Below are 14,214 nucleotides of genomic sequence, written 5' to 3' on the forward strand. Positions count from 1 at the left end.
TCCAAAATTTGATTATGAACCAAATTTAAAAGCTGAATTATTCTCCCATTCCAAGGTGTTATAAGGCAGGCTAAGGAAAGGCTGGATCTGTAAGTGTTGGAGTTTTCTTTCTTCTCGGTTCACACTATCACAGGATGAGGTTGTTCTATACACTCGGTGACAATTCAAGTTGAAAGGCAGAAAACCTCCTACGCTTCTTACAAGTCTATTCCTTTGTTAATTTACCTTAAATGCCTTGGGATGACATTACCCCCAATCTTAACTACATCAGGATTTTTGTTTTTGATTGTGTGAATTCATTGTGTTCTAGGTTTTGGATAATGTTTGTTTTTATAGGTCTAAAATTTGACACACTTAAAATTTTAATCTGACGAGCACTATTCTCCAAATGGTTTATTGATAAATTTAGTTTCCTAGATCAAATATACAATTTGAATCTACTCTGAGCTGCAACACTAGTTACTGATGTCATTTTAATGGAGAGGTGGTGCTCAAATGATGGGAAGAACAATGTACTGAATGAAAAAAAAAATCAATGGCTGACTCATGCTCTATTTTAAAATTGGGCAAAAATTGATGTGTAGCAATTAGATGATAAAATCCCTTGGGATAGTAAAAAGGTCTTGAGGTTCTAAGTTTATATTATGAATAACTTTTTTTAAATGTAATTTAAGGAGTATTGAAATGAGGGATGTAGTCTTTACTATTTTGTAATTTTATGTAATACATAATAAAACAGTTCTAAAACGAAGATTTTTTTTTTCCTGATCTACTTGATCTTTTTTGGGGGTCGGGGGAGGGGAGGGGGAGAGACTAAATGGGTTTGGGAAACATCCTATTATGTCTTGTTGCCAAGGATGTAAATGTCAGCTGGATACTGTTATATTGCTGAAAATCAGTTACTGTTTTCTGTGCTGGATTGTACATTTTGTTCTATTTATCTTGCTTCATAGTACAGTGGTATTAGTACCTAGGGTGTCTTGTGTAAGCTGATGGAAGTTTTTGGAGGCTGTTTGGTTTTTGTGATGATGTAAACATTGGACTGCTAGCTGTAGCTGAGTTTTTCTCACGCCTTCTATGGAATTTTGGGACAGCTATATGAATGGTGTTTCATAGAGATATTCAATAACAAGATGTTTCAAAGCATTTTTCTATACAGCAGTGTTCTCCATGCATTCAGTATGAAAATGAGTCTCTTAAAAATGTAACTATGGTATAGTTCCCTTTTAAAATATATATGGACAAGATTCAAGAGTAAACTTTTTAAAATATGGGTCTCTTTAATTTTAGGTGCTGGAGATCAGAATTTATTCACTTCTGTATATCCCATGCTTTCTCAGCAGCTTCCAAAAGAACCCATGGAATGGAGAAGGTAGAGTATTTCCGCTCCTCCGCCTCCCATTGTTCTATTTTCATGCATGTTGTTGGATTTAGGAAAATGTGACTAATAATGTGACACTGTGCAGTGAATTGTGTTGGTTTGGAAGCTGAACAGGAGGAAAGATTTCTGGTTTTCAGAGCCAATTTTCCCTGAATTCCGGATGTTGGGCCCTTTGATATGTTTGTTCCCACATTTAACCCAGGCTGAATTTAAAATCATAAAGAGATTAGCGGCACTAAAGATTAGTTTTACTGGTATCTCCAGGTTGCACTTTGGGCAACCATGCTTTGAAGATAAGCCTGGTTCCTGCTTTAATGGGCATATGGGAAAGACTTAAAAACAGAATTGGGCTTTGGACCCTGTGACGTCCACAGTCAAAGGCCACCTCTAATTTTGGAGGAACACGAGAACATGTAAAGGAGAAGCTTTTTAACATGAAAGTTGGAAGTTTCCATCCCTTTTCCTTGCAAAGAGAATATATATATCTTATTTTCAGAGAAAAGAGATGAATTTTTGAATCGATGCTACACAAATCAAACCATAGAGAGCACAGTTAAGTTTTGTGAGTTTTTTTTTTTAAAAAAAGCTAAATTTGTAATAAATGTTTGCCCTGTCATTTCTGTTCTGCTTTTAGTTTTGCTGCTTATTTCTCAATTACTAATGGTAATTCTTTTAAAATTCTGCATAGGTCTTATGGACGTGCTCCTAAGATGATTCATCTTGAATCTAATTTTGTTCAATTTAAAGAGGAGTTGTTACCCAAAGAAGGAAACAAGGCTCTCCTGACTTTTCCCTTCCTTCATATTTATTGGACAGAATGTTGTGTAAGTATTAGGAAAATATTAAGCGTGAACCATGCACATAATAAGGTATGAGAGTGGAACTGAAGGTAAAATAAGCTCTGCCCTGTCTCAGTTTGGTAAATGGGATGTGCTGGTTCTACACTCTGTTCCTTATTCCAATTGGTTACATTTGTTACTACCAGGGTCACTAATGGGTGAGGGAGTTGCATTTCCTAATATGAGACAAGTTTGCTGTTATCAGATGGCTCTTGAGAAGACTGAAGTTTTGGAGACCTTGAGTTTCTTAAGTGCATTAAATCACCAAGGTAATCTGTTGTGGTTTCTGATGGAAGGTGAGGTATGCAATATACTAAAACTAGCAGATTAGAACATAAGAACGGCTGTACTGGGTCAGACCAAAGGTCCATCCAGCCCAGTATCCTGTCTACTGACAGTGGCCAATACCAGGAGTCCCAGAGGGCATGAACCTAACGGGTAATGATCAAGTGATCTCTCTCCTGCCACCCATCTACACCCTCTGACAAACAGAGGCTAGGGACACCATTCCTTACCCATCCTGGCTAATAGCCATTAATGGACTTAACCTGCATTAATTTATCTAGTTCTCTTTTAAACCCTGTTATAGTCCTAGCCTTCACAGCCTCCTCAGGCAAGGAGTTCCACAGGTTGACTGTGCGCTGTGTGAAGAACTTCCTGTTTTTGTTTTAAACCTGCTGCCCATTAAATTAGGAAATCACTAATGTGCAAATCTCTTTGATAAATTAAGACATTACAGGAGATCTGGAAATTATGCCTCCTGATAGTGGGGAAATGGATGGAATGTAAGGATGGTATAATAAATGCTTTTTAAAGTATTGATGGTGAACTAAATAAAGGAAAAATGCTGCTCTAACCATCTAGAGTTATTTGAAAAGTTAACAAAATAATAAAGGTAACCACAAGAATGTAAAGAAAAGTAATAAAACGTGGTCAATATGTTATGGATTAAAAACTAATCAAGTAACAGATAACAGTCATAGTGCATGGCAATATATATGACTGCATAGTTTAATGTGGGGCACCATGGAAGTCTGTTTTGGGAACAATTGTATTAGTACAGGGGTCGGCAACCTACGGCATGCGAGCTGATTTTGAGTGGCACGCAACTCCCTGCCGCGGTCCCGGCCCCCAGCCCCACTCAGCCCCCGCGCCCACCGCTCTCCCCTGCGGGGGCAGGAGGCAGAAGCTTGGTTCTGCGGCAGCCAAGCTTCCCCCCCTCCCCCGCTCCTTCCTCCAGCGTGGTGCTTTCCTGCCCCTCCTCCTCCCTCTCCCTGCGCCAATCAGCTGATGGCCCTAGTGAGGGGCCGGGGAAAGAGCAGCAGCATGCACACAGCTCTGTAGAGGATGCAAAGAGAGGTAGGGACGGAGCCTGGGGAAAGGGGGTGGAACAGGGCATATCCCTTCCCGCCCCCTTCCGTGAGCTGCTCAGGGCAGGGGGCTGGGAGCACCCCCATGATCCGAGCACCCCAGCCTTTTGCCCTGCACCCCCCACCCCAACACATCCCCAGCCTTCTGCCCTGAACCCCCACATCCCAACACACACCCAGCCTTCTGCCCTGAACCCCAACACACACCCAGCCTTCTGCCCTGCTCTCTGACCCCCCACACACACACCCCAGCCCTCTGCCCTGAACCCCTGAAACACCCCTCCCCCAGGTCTGGGGTCCCGGCCGCAGGCCCTGATCAGCCCACTGCCGGCCTAGGTGAACAGAACCCCAGGCTGGCAGCGAGCTGAGCAGGCTGGTGGCGTAAGATCAGCATTTTAATTGAACTTTAAATGACGCTTCTTAAACATTTTGAAAACCTTGTTTACTTTACATACAATAGTTTAGTTATATAATATAGACTTATAGAAAGAGACCTTCTAAAAACATTAAAATGTATTACCAGCACGCAAAACCTTAAATTAGAGTGAATAAATGAAGACTCGGCACACCACTTCTGAAAGGTTGCTAACCCCTGTATTAGTATATTGGTTTGAAGGAGATAGTAGCCAATGACTTGGTGACACTTAGTGACGTTGTTTGTTTAATAAACACTAGAGGTGGGTTAATAACACCAAAAAACCCTGCAATTATTCACTATAATTTAAAAATGAACTTTTTGACTTTTCTGCTGTCCCGGTACACAACTTCTTTTGTTTGTTCAAATGATCATGGAAGGCAATCAAGTCTTTCTTGCATAAGTTTTCATAAAAAGTAAATTTTAAACTTGCCCACTTGAGCATTTGAGCTGTAACTTAGAATCATAGAATATCAGGGTTGGAATGGACCTTAGGAGGTCATCCAGTCCAACCCCCTGCTCAATGCAGGACCAATTCCCAACTAAATCATCCCAGCCAGGGCTTTGTCAAGCCTGACCTTAAAAACCTCTAAGGAAGGAGATTCCATCACCACCTCCCTAGATAACCCATTCCAGTGCTTCACCACCCTCCTAGTGAAAAAGTTTTTCCTCATAGCCAACCTAAACCTCCCTCACTGCAACTTGAGACCATTACTCCTTGTTCTGTTATCTGGTACCGCTGAGAACAGTCTAGATCCATCCTCTTTGGAACCCCCTTTCAGGTAGTTGAAAGCAGCTATCAAATCCCCCCTCATTCTTCTCTTCTGGAGACTAAACAATCCCAGTTCCCTCCGCCTCTCCTCATAAGTCATGTGCTTCAGCCCCCTAATCATTTTTGTTGTCCTCTGCTGGACTTTTTCCACATCCTCCTTATATTCTTCTTAGAGTGCTTGTTCATGTCGATTCCAATCAGGTGTGTGTGTGCGCATGTGCATGATGGCCAGAAGATTTTTCCCTTAGCAGCATCCGTCGGGTCGGCCTGGGCACCCCCTGGAGTCGTGCCTTCATGGTGCCTAATATATGGCCCTGGCAACCCGCCACCCCTTCAGTTCCTTCTTACCGCCAGTGACAGTGGCTCGAACTTTCCTTGGCTCTTGCTCAGCAAGTTTCTTTGTTATTCCATGTATATAGTTAGTTAGCTGTTGGTAGTACTCCAGTTAAAGTTTAGTATAGTAGTTGGGGCGGGGGAGGGGGAGGGTTCCCCCCTCCCAATCTGGCCCTGGCACTGTGGTATGCCACGGTCCCTGGGATTTAAGAACTGTGAGGCATGTGCTTGGCACATGCGTAAGAATGATCCGCACTTGTCGTGTCTTAGGTGCCTGGGGGAGACCCATCAAAAAGATCATTGCAAGATCTGCTGCGAGTTCTGCCCAAGAACACTTAAAGAACGGGAACAGCGGCTGAAGGTGATCCTCATGGAGAAAGCCTTGTGCCCCGTTCTGACCTGGGCTTGAGAGACGTTGGTGCCGAGGAAGGACTCCTCCAGGGACGCTCGGCACTGACACAGCTCCTCACAGGGCCAATCTGATGATAGGCACTGTTCCCACTCGCCGGTGCCTTAAAAGAAGAAAAAGCCGGACGGCCGTTCTTCTCTGGCTAAGCCTCGAAGTGCGAGCCCAGGCGGGCCACTCCTCAGAGGTGTCTCCTTCTGGGGCCGTATCGACTCCTGTCCTGGTGAGGCAGTTGAGTCCGTCCCCACCTCGATCTCTGGCGCCTACACAGCAGCTTCAGCTCCCATCCACACCAGAAGCGTACCAGGCCTCCAGAGATCTCCTCGCCTGCCAGGGAGGAACCCTCAACGCCGACGGAGCCCCGCCCTCCAATGCACTCTAAGGGAAAGTCGGCTATGATGTAAAGGCGCTCCCCTTCGCCTTGTCCATTGGCACCTACATGCTCCGACAGAGAGCCTTCCCGCTCCCCGAGCTTTTGACGTTTGAGGCACTGAGGATCGGCTGCTCCGTGGTCTTCAGTGTCTGAGACCTCGGAGCCCGACTCCTATCGCTCAAATAGGAGCAGAAACCCGTAGAGCGAGGTCGGCAGAGACGGAAGGGAGCATCAGGCGTGGCCTCCGCAGTGGCAGAACCTGCCTCAGTGGCCCTTCTGGACTCGCTGGGCTTATCACCAGGGCCAGGGAGGAACCTAGGGCCCACGCTCAGCGACGTCTTTAGTCGCTTCTGCCACTTTTGTGCCACCTTCCACTGTGCATACGCACCCGGTGCCTACGGTCCCCACGCCTTTCCCTACAGCACCGTCATTGATTCCAGCACTGTGCTGTGCTCTGACTTCGGAACCGACCTTCGTGACGGTGACACACCCGTCTCCCACGCCTGCACTGTTGTCGACATCTACCTCGATGCAGGCACCTACAGACCAGGTGCCGATGTCAGCACCTTCCTCCCCGACCCCGGTGGCTCCTGTGAGTGTGCCAATACAGCTCCCTCCTGTGAGACTACTGCCGATGTTGACTACGGCCCTGGCACCGACATTGGCGGCACCTCCTCCAATGCTGCCCCAGGGGTCACGTGACCCATCCGGGGCAGATGGCAGGGAGCTTCCACCACCAGCGCACACTTCCTCCTCCTCGTTGCCAGACGAAGCGTTGGCAGGGACGTCCATAGCTCCTGCGTTAGAGGACAGAGTTCTACAGCAGTTGCTCCGCAGGGCTGCCCAAAGTCCAACAAACAATTCAGGACCTCCCGTTTTCTCTGAAAACGGTGAGACTCCGTTTTCAGAGAAGATGGACAAATGGCTCCACAGCCTAAAAGATTCCTGAGCCCCCCTCAGATCCTTGGGCTTGCATACCCCTGCTACACAGTGGAGACACTTCCGCCCACAACCTCCTCAAAGGTTCCAGCAGCAGAACCACCAGGATAATTCTAGGAGGAAGAACCGGAGTGGTAGGAGAAGGCAACATCCCTCCGCTAATCAAGGCCAGCCCAAACCACGCTCTGGCCCTAAACTGGCCTTTTTGAAGGTGCAGTCGAGGACGGCGTACCAGACCAGAGACTGGATTCACCCTGCCTTACCTTTTCCTCCCGACTATCTCCTTTCTACTATGTCCCATATAACTTCAGACTGCTGGGTGCTTTGCACAGTAGAGAGGGGATACTCCATCCAATTCTGTGCCCTCCCGCCCTCCCCCCTGCCCCCCTTTCCCCCGTCCCTCTTCAGGGACCCTTCTCACGAGCAACTTCTCATTCAGGAGGTACAATCACTCCTAGCACTAGGGGCGGTGGAGGAGGTTCCACTGCAACACAGGGCGAGGGTTTCTATTCCTGCTACTTCCTAATACCGAAGGCCAAAGGCGTCCTAAGGCCTATCCTGGACCTGCGCGACCTCAACGGGTTTCGGAAACTGAGGTTCTGTATGGTCTCCCTGACCTCCATTATCCCTTCACTGGATCCAGCAGACTGGTATGCCGCCCTCGACTTGAAGGACATGTATTTTCACATAGTGATTGCGCACAACCACAGAAAGTTCCTCAGGTTTATGGCCAGCGGTTCCCATTACCAATTTACTATCCTCCCTTTCGGCCTGTCAGTGGCACCTGGAGTCTTCACCAAGTGCATGGCAGTCGTCGCTGCCTTTCTGTGGAAACATCAGATACAGGTGTTCCCATACCTTGATGACTGATCAAAGGCCGATCCAGGGCTCAGGTGGAAGCTCAGGTGGCATTCATCAGAGCCACCTTCAAGAATCTGGGCCTCCTACTAAACGAAATCGACTCTGCCCCAGTCCAGAGGATAGAGTTCATAGGGGCTGTTCTGGACTCAACCCAAGCTAGAGCATTCCTCCCACGGGCAAGGTTCCAGGCCCTCAATGCCATGATCCAGGGACTCAGGAAGTTCCCTACTACCACCGCGAGAAATTGTCTCAAACTTCTCGGCCACATGGTGGCATGTACGTAAGTGGTTTGGCACACCAGACTCATGCTTCGGCTGCTTCAGTCGTAGCTTGCGTCAGTGTACATTCCTGCCAGGGACATCTTGGACAGGACTGTGACCCTGCCTAGCCCTATCCTCGACTCGCTCCTGTGGTAGACGCTCAGCAGGTATGCTCAGGAGTCCCCTTCCCTGCCCCACAACCATCCTTGATGCTAGTGACGGACGTGTCAGACTTGGGGTGGGGAGCTCATCTGGGGGACCATAGGACGCAAGGCCTCTGGTAACAGACAAATCTCCATCTTCATATCAATGTCAGAGAGTCCAGAGCGGTACTCCTAGCGTGTCAGTCATTCTGCCCATATCTAGCAGGCCAATGTGTATCGGTCCTGACGGACAATACGACCGCGCTGTTCTGTATCAACAAATGGAGGTGCATGCTCCTCTCCCCTGTGCCAGGAAGCCCTCAAGTTATGGGACTTTTGTATAGAGCACTCAGTCGATCTAAAGGCATCGTACCTTCTAGGGGTCCAGAACTAGCTGGTGAACCACCTCAGCAGATCTCTTCACAGCCATGAGTGGTCCTTCGCCCGGAAATCGCATCTTCGCTCTTCCAGAGGTGGGGCTGTTCCCTGATCGACCTCTTTGCCACGCGACGCAACAGGAAGTGTCAGCAGTTCTACTCCTTCCAGAATCACGGTCCAGGCTCCACAGCGGATGCATCCCTCCTCCATTTGGTGGGGACCGCTTCTATACGCCTTCCCACCCCTACCGCTCGTCCCCAAGGTCCTGCTCAAGATCTGCAGAGACCAGGCTCGGGTCATTCTCATAGCACCAGCCTGGCCCCGCCAGCATTGGTACATGTCTCTCCTAGACATATCAGTCGAAGCCCCGATTACCCTGCTGCTCTTCCCAGACCTTCTCATGCAGGATCATGGGTGGCTCCAGCACCCGAACCTGCAGTCGCTGCATCTCACAGCCTGGAGGCTCCATGGCTCAATACTTTCAAGCTTTCCTGTTCAGAGCAAGTCAGACAGGTTCTCTTGGGTAGTAGGAAACCCTCCACTAGGGCCACGTACCTGGCGAAGTGGAAGAGAATTTCAGTCTGGTCAGCTCAGTGCAACTTTTCCCTGACGCTGGCCTCAGTGCCCCAGATTTTGGATTACCTTTTCCACCTAAAGCAAGACTGTCTCTCCTTGTCTTCCATAAGAGTACATCTAGCTGCCACCTCGGCTTTCCACCCGGGGGTAAAGGGCCGCTTGATTTTCGCTAACCCTCTGGTCAGTCACTTCCTGAAGGGCCTCGACAGGTTGTACTCGCATGTCCGCCAATTGGTTCCTGCTTGGGACCTTAACTTGGTCCTCTCTAGGCTCATGGGGCATCCCTTTGAGTCTTTAGCAACATGTTTCCAGCTCTACCTCTCCTATAAGGTCGCATTCCTGGTGGCAATAACTTCAGCCTGGAGGGTGTCTGAGCTCAGGGCTCTAACGTCCGAGCCTCCCTACACAGTGTTTTTTAAGGACAAGGTTCAGCTCGGGCCCCATCACGCCTTCCTCCCAAAGGTGGTATCGCAGTTACACATCAACCAGGACATTTTCCTCCCAGTTTTCTACCCCAAGCCTCATGCGACTAGCAGGGAACAGAGGCTCCATACTCTCGACATCCGCAGAGCGCTGGCCTTTTACATTGAAAGGTTGAAACCGTTCAGGAAGTCGGTACAGCTCTGTCGCAGTAGCGGACAGGATGAAGGGCCAGCCTGTTTCGACACAGTGCTTTTCATCATAGATCGTGGCCTGCATTACTGAGTGCTACAATCTAGCAAGGATCACAGCGCCCCTAATAATGGCGCACTCTATAAGGGTGCAAGCTTCATCAACAGCTTTCCTGGCTCAAGTCCTCGCCCAGGAAACTTGCAGGGCAGCGACGTGGTCATAGATACACGCTTTCGCCGCACACTATGCAATTACTTGGCAGGCCAGAGATGATGCGGCCTTTTGGTAGAGCAGTACTCCAGTCAGTGGACAGCTCCGACCTGCCCCCTCCTAAATTTGCTTGGGAGTCACCTGATTGGAATTGACATGAACAAGCACTCGAAGAAAAAACCTTCTCGTAACTGTTGTTCTTCGAGATGTTGTTCATGTCCATTCCAATACCCACCCTCCTACCCCTCTGTCGGAGTAGCCGGCAAGAAGGAACTGAAGAGGTGGCGGGTCGGCAGCACTATATATTAGGCGCAATGAGGGTGTGACTCCAGGGGTTGCCCAGGCTGACCCGACGGATGCTGCTAAGGGAAAAATCTTCCGGCCATCGTGCACATGTGCACTCACACACCTGATTGGAATCAACATGAACAACACATCTCTAAGAACAACAGTTACGAGAAGGTGAGTAACTAACTTTTTTTTTTTTTTTTTTTTTTTTATAGTGATACTGCTTGATGCAGTAGGAGTACAGGTTTTCCAAAACCCTTTCCGAGAGCCCTGGCACAGTGGAAACTAAACTATACAAGGATCTGACCACATCCTTGGCAGCAACACAATGCATACATGCACTGTCCCAGTATGAAAATGGGAGATAGTTCACAGAGTCAGTAAATCAGAATTTAATCTGTTAAAAGAATCATGGTTTAGATAAGATTCGTGATCCAAAAATGGAAAAATTTAATACTCCCTAATCTTACTTGCAATGTTTCATTCACCGGAAGCTATCATCATTATAGGAGAAATTCTCATACAATCAAAAAAAAAGACATTAACCATCTGACTTGACCAATCACAACTAACCAAAACAACTTTGCATCGTGAATATTCATAGCAACATGTTCATAGTTGATCTATAAAAAGAGAAAAGTTACAGAAAACGAGTTACTTCAATTGTTTAAATTTGTCATTGAAGATGCAAACAATTTAAAAATTTCCAGCAATGTTCGAAAGCCCAAATGCCACTGCACTGTTGGTGTATTATAACCAGAAAATGAAATTAATCAGTCTAGTTTCATTGTCTTAGTTGAATCAAGTTCCAAATTTCAATGAGTTGTTAAGGGTGAATTTGATTTTTAAAAATCTTTCATTTGCAATAGTCTAAAGTAGTAATAATAAAGTAATCGAAAGAATAAAACCTTACCTTGACATTGTCCTTGTTTAACTTCTCAATAATCTGTGTCACTAATTCCGTTCGGTATAATTTGAAATATTTTTTTCCTGTTTTAACAAAATAAATCTTTCAAATTTGTCCAGATTGTCAATTTGATTTGCTAATTCATTACTTATAATCCCAGGATACAGAAGTGTACAAAGCTACAGTAAAGGATGACATCACCAAGTGGCAGAATGTTCTGAAAGTGCACAGCTCTGTGGATTGGTTAATTGTGGTAGTTGAGAGCGATGCAAAAAAAAAGAACAAAACCAACATCCTTCCCCGAACATCTATAGTAGATAAAATAAGAAATGACTTCTGTAACAAGCAAAGTGACAGGTAAGGACTTTTTCAAAAATATTGTTTATAATTGTAAAACTAGTTTTCTGGCTAATCATTTAATAGGTCCAGTTTTTCACTTAAAAGAACAGTAACTTCCCTGATGCCTAACATTAAGCAAATGGCATTGGTAAGATGTATGTCCATCTGTCCCAAAATATGAACCAATGGAGGAAAAAGTTTGCTGCATCTTTTCCTGAATTAGTAGTGGTGGAATAAAAATTTGAGAGAGAGAGAAGAAAAAAGTAGTTCTGTAGGGCTACAGTTAAATTCTGGATGTTCACCTCTTCCAGAAAAGATAAAAGGCTTTAAACATACTGAAGCTATATTTTTGTAGACACTGATTCAGAATGAATGAAGTAACCAAAATCAATTTTCAGAACTTCAAATCCTTGGTTTTTCAAGGTTTATATAAACCCATCACCAGTGAGCCAGAGGAAAAGTACAAGAGTAAAGTCTTAGGCCATGTCTACACTATTTGACTTAAGTTTTGTTGACGATCATAAGTCGCTTTAATAACATCAGTGGAGCATGTCCACACAACATTCCTTGTGTCAGCTGAGCGTATCCACAGTCGTTGCTTTTTCATCGACAGCGTTGTTGTATCAGGGTAGCTATCTCACTGTGCAACTCTCCACCCTCTGCCGCTGGGAGCTCCGGTAACAGATCACGATGCACCATGGGGACATGCTCGCTGTCACATGATGCTTTTTTTTTTTGGTCCCATCATTCCATGGGCTTCCTACTTCGTTTTGTGCTGTTTTTCAACAGTCCGTGTAAACCGTATGCCTGCCACCTCTGTCTGACAGCATAATTCCTGAGCTGCTGATCAGTCTGGTGCTGAGCATTATGAACACAGTGTGGCTGGTCTTGCAGTATTTCACGAGCTGTGACAGAGTGAATCGGTGATGCCTGCCCTGCTGTCTGCCATGGAAACAAATAATTCAAAATTGCTGCAGGCGTTCATGGGCCAGCTTGCCATGGTGGACTGTTGGTACTGGGCTCGAGAAACAAGCACTGGGTGATGGGATTGCATCATGATGAATGTATGAGATGACGAGCAGTGGTTGCAGAACTTATGTATGCACCAAGCCACCTTCCTGGAACTGTGTGTGGAACGTGTCCCAACACTGCAGTGCAGACACACCAGAATGAGAGTTGCCCTCACTGTGGAAAAGCGAGTGGCGATCGCTGTGTGGAAGCTGGCAACTCCAGACTGCTACCAGTCAGTTGTAAACCAGTTTGGAGTTGTAAAGTTGGCTGCGGTGATGCAAGTGTGCTGGGCCATTAATCACCTTCTGCTTTGAAGGACAGTGACTCTCAGTAATGTCCAGGACAAATAATTGATGACTTTGAGGCAATGAGATTCCCTAATTGCAGGGGAGAATTCGTATCCCAATTTTGGCCACAGACCATATCGTGACAGAGTATATCAACCCAAAAGGGCTACTTCTCCATGGTCTTGCAGGCGCTGGTGGATCACCGGGGCCATTTGACTGACATCAGTGCAGAGTGGTCAGGGAAGGTGCATGATGCACGCATCTTTCGGAACACTAGACTGTATAGAAAGCTGCATATTGGGATTTTCTTTCCAGACCAGAACATTCCACCAGGGAATGTGCAAATGCCCGTAGTGGAAACCCCAGCTACCTCTTGCTCCCGTGACTCATAAAGCCTTACACCAGGAGCCGACACAGCAGAGCTTTATTTGTGTTTTTTGGATTTCTAAAACATATTTTTGATTTTGAAAATATAGAATACTCATTTTGTAATCTCTCCTGTCTTGTGGAACACAGATTTAAATTTCTTTCTAAACCTATCATAAAATCATAAAGTGTAGGACTGGAAGAGACCTCGATACATCGTCCTTTGCACTCCCCTGCCAAGGCAGGACTAAGCAATAATTAGACCATTCCTGACAGGTGTCAGGACCCTCCCGCCTACCCAACGAATGCTTCCTTTCTATCTACAGTACAAGGCTGTTCAATATACATTATCATTTTAACGCTATTATTTGTTACCTCCATTGACTGTCTGTCCTTTGTTCATACCATTTACTAATAAGTCTTGAATTGATGTGGAATGGAAATCTGAGTTTCCTTGCTGTTTTGATTTGACATTGTTTACAGTAGTTAATTGCAGGGGCTATTATAAGTTTGTCTGGATGTTACTTTTTATTCCCACAAAGTAATTTCCATCAATATCTTTACAGATGTGTGGTACTGTCTGACCCCTTGAAAGACTCTTCCCGTTCTCAGGAATCCTGGAACGCCTTCCTGACAAAACTCAGGACGCTGCTTCTCATGTCTTTTACCAAAAATCTAGGCAAGTTTGAAGATGACATGAGAACTTTGAGGGAGAAGAGGACTGAGCCAGGGTGGAGTTTTTGCGAGTATTTCATGGTCCAGGTACAGACTTAAAGAAGAAATTTTAAAATGTTTTTAGTCCTTTGTTTTGTTGAAAGCATTCTTTTTGGCTGTATGTTTTTTTTTTTTTTTTTTTTTTTTTTTTTTTTTGCCATTTCTTTTTTTTTTTAAATTTTTGTTGGTTTTTTTTTTTAAGATCACTCTCCTTTTTAAAAGATATGGAGGCTAGTATTATGGCAAAACTTGTCACTCTTCTTGCCTGCAATGTTTTTGTGGTGCTGTGTTCACCTGCAAGATCTGTTCAGGCTTCTATGTGTCTTAGGACCTTGGGTAGCAGAAAGGCTATAGATTAGTTGTGAGCACAGATTTTTTTTAATAAGCATTTTATTAGTTGTTCCATTGCCTTTGTGTAAGTCTTTAAAAATTAA

The 14,214-nt window shown here is 45.8% G+C and overlaps 1 protein-coding gene across 2 annotated transcripts in view; it reads left to right on the forward strand.

Annotated features, from left to right (window-relative positions):
* TRAPPC10 (trafficking protein particle complex 10) overlaps window positions 1-14,214 on the forward strand; it is an 89,336-nt gene that overhangs the window by 21,897 nt on the left and 53,225 nt on the right. For both annotated transcript variants that reach the window (XM_034753787.1, XM_034753776.1), the window contains exons 2-5: window positions 1,291-1,372; window positions 2,070-2,205; window positions 11,224-11,420; window positions 13,633-13,828. In XM_034753787.1, coding sequence (XP_034609678.1) covers window positions 1,291-1,372; window positions 2,070-2,205; window positions 11,224-11,420; window positions 13,633-13,828 — 611 coding nt within the window. The remainder of the gene's footprint in view (window positions 1-1,290; window positions 1,373-2,069; window positions 2,206-11,223; window positions 11,421-13,632; window positions 13,829-14,214) is intronic.

This window comes from Trachemys scripta, chromosome 1, assembly GCF_013100865.1.
Source record: "Trachemys scripta elegans isolate TJP31775 chromosome 1, CAS_Tse_1.0, whole genome shotgun sequence".
Lineage (NCBI taxonomy): Eukaryota > Metazoa > Chordata > Testudines > Emydidae > Trachemys > Trachemys scripta.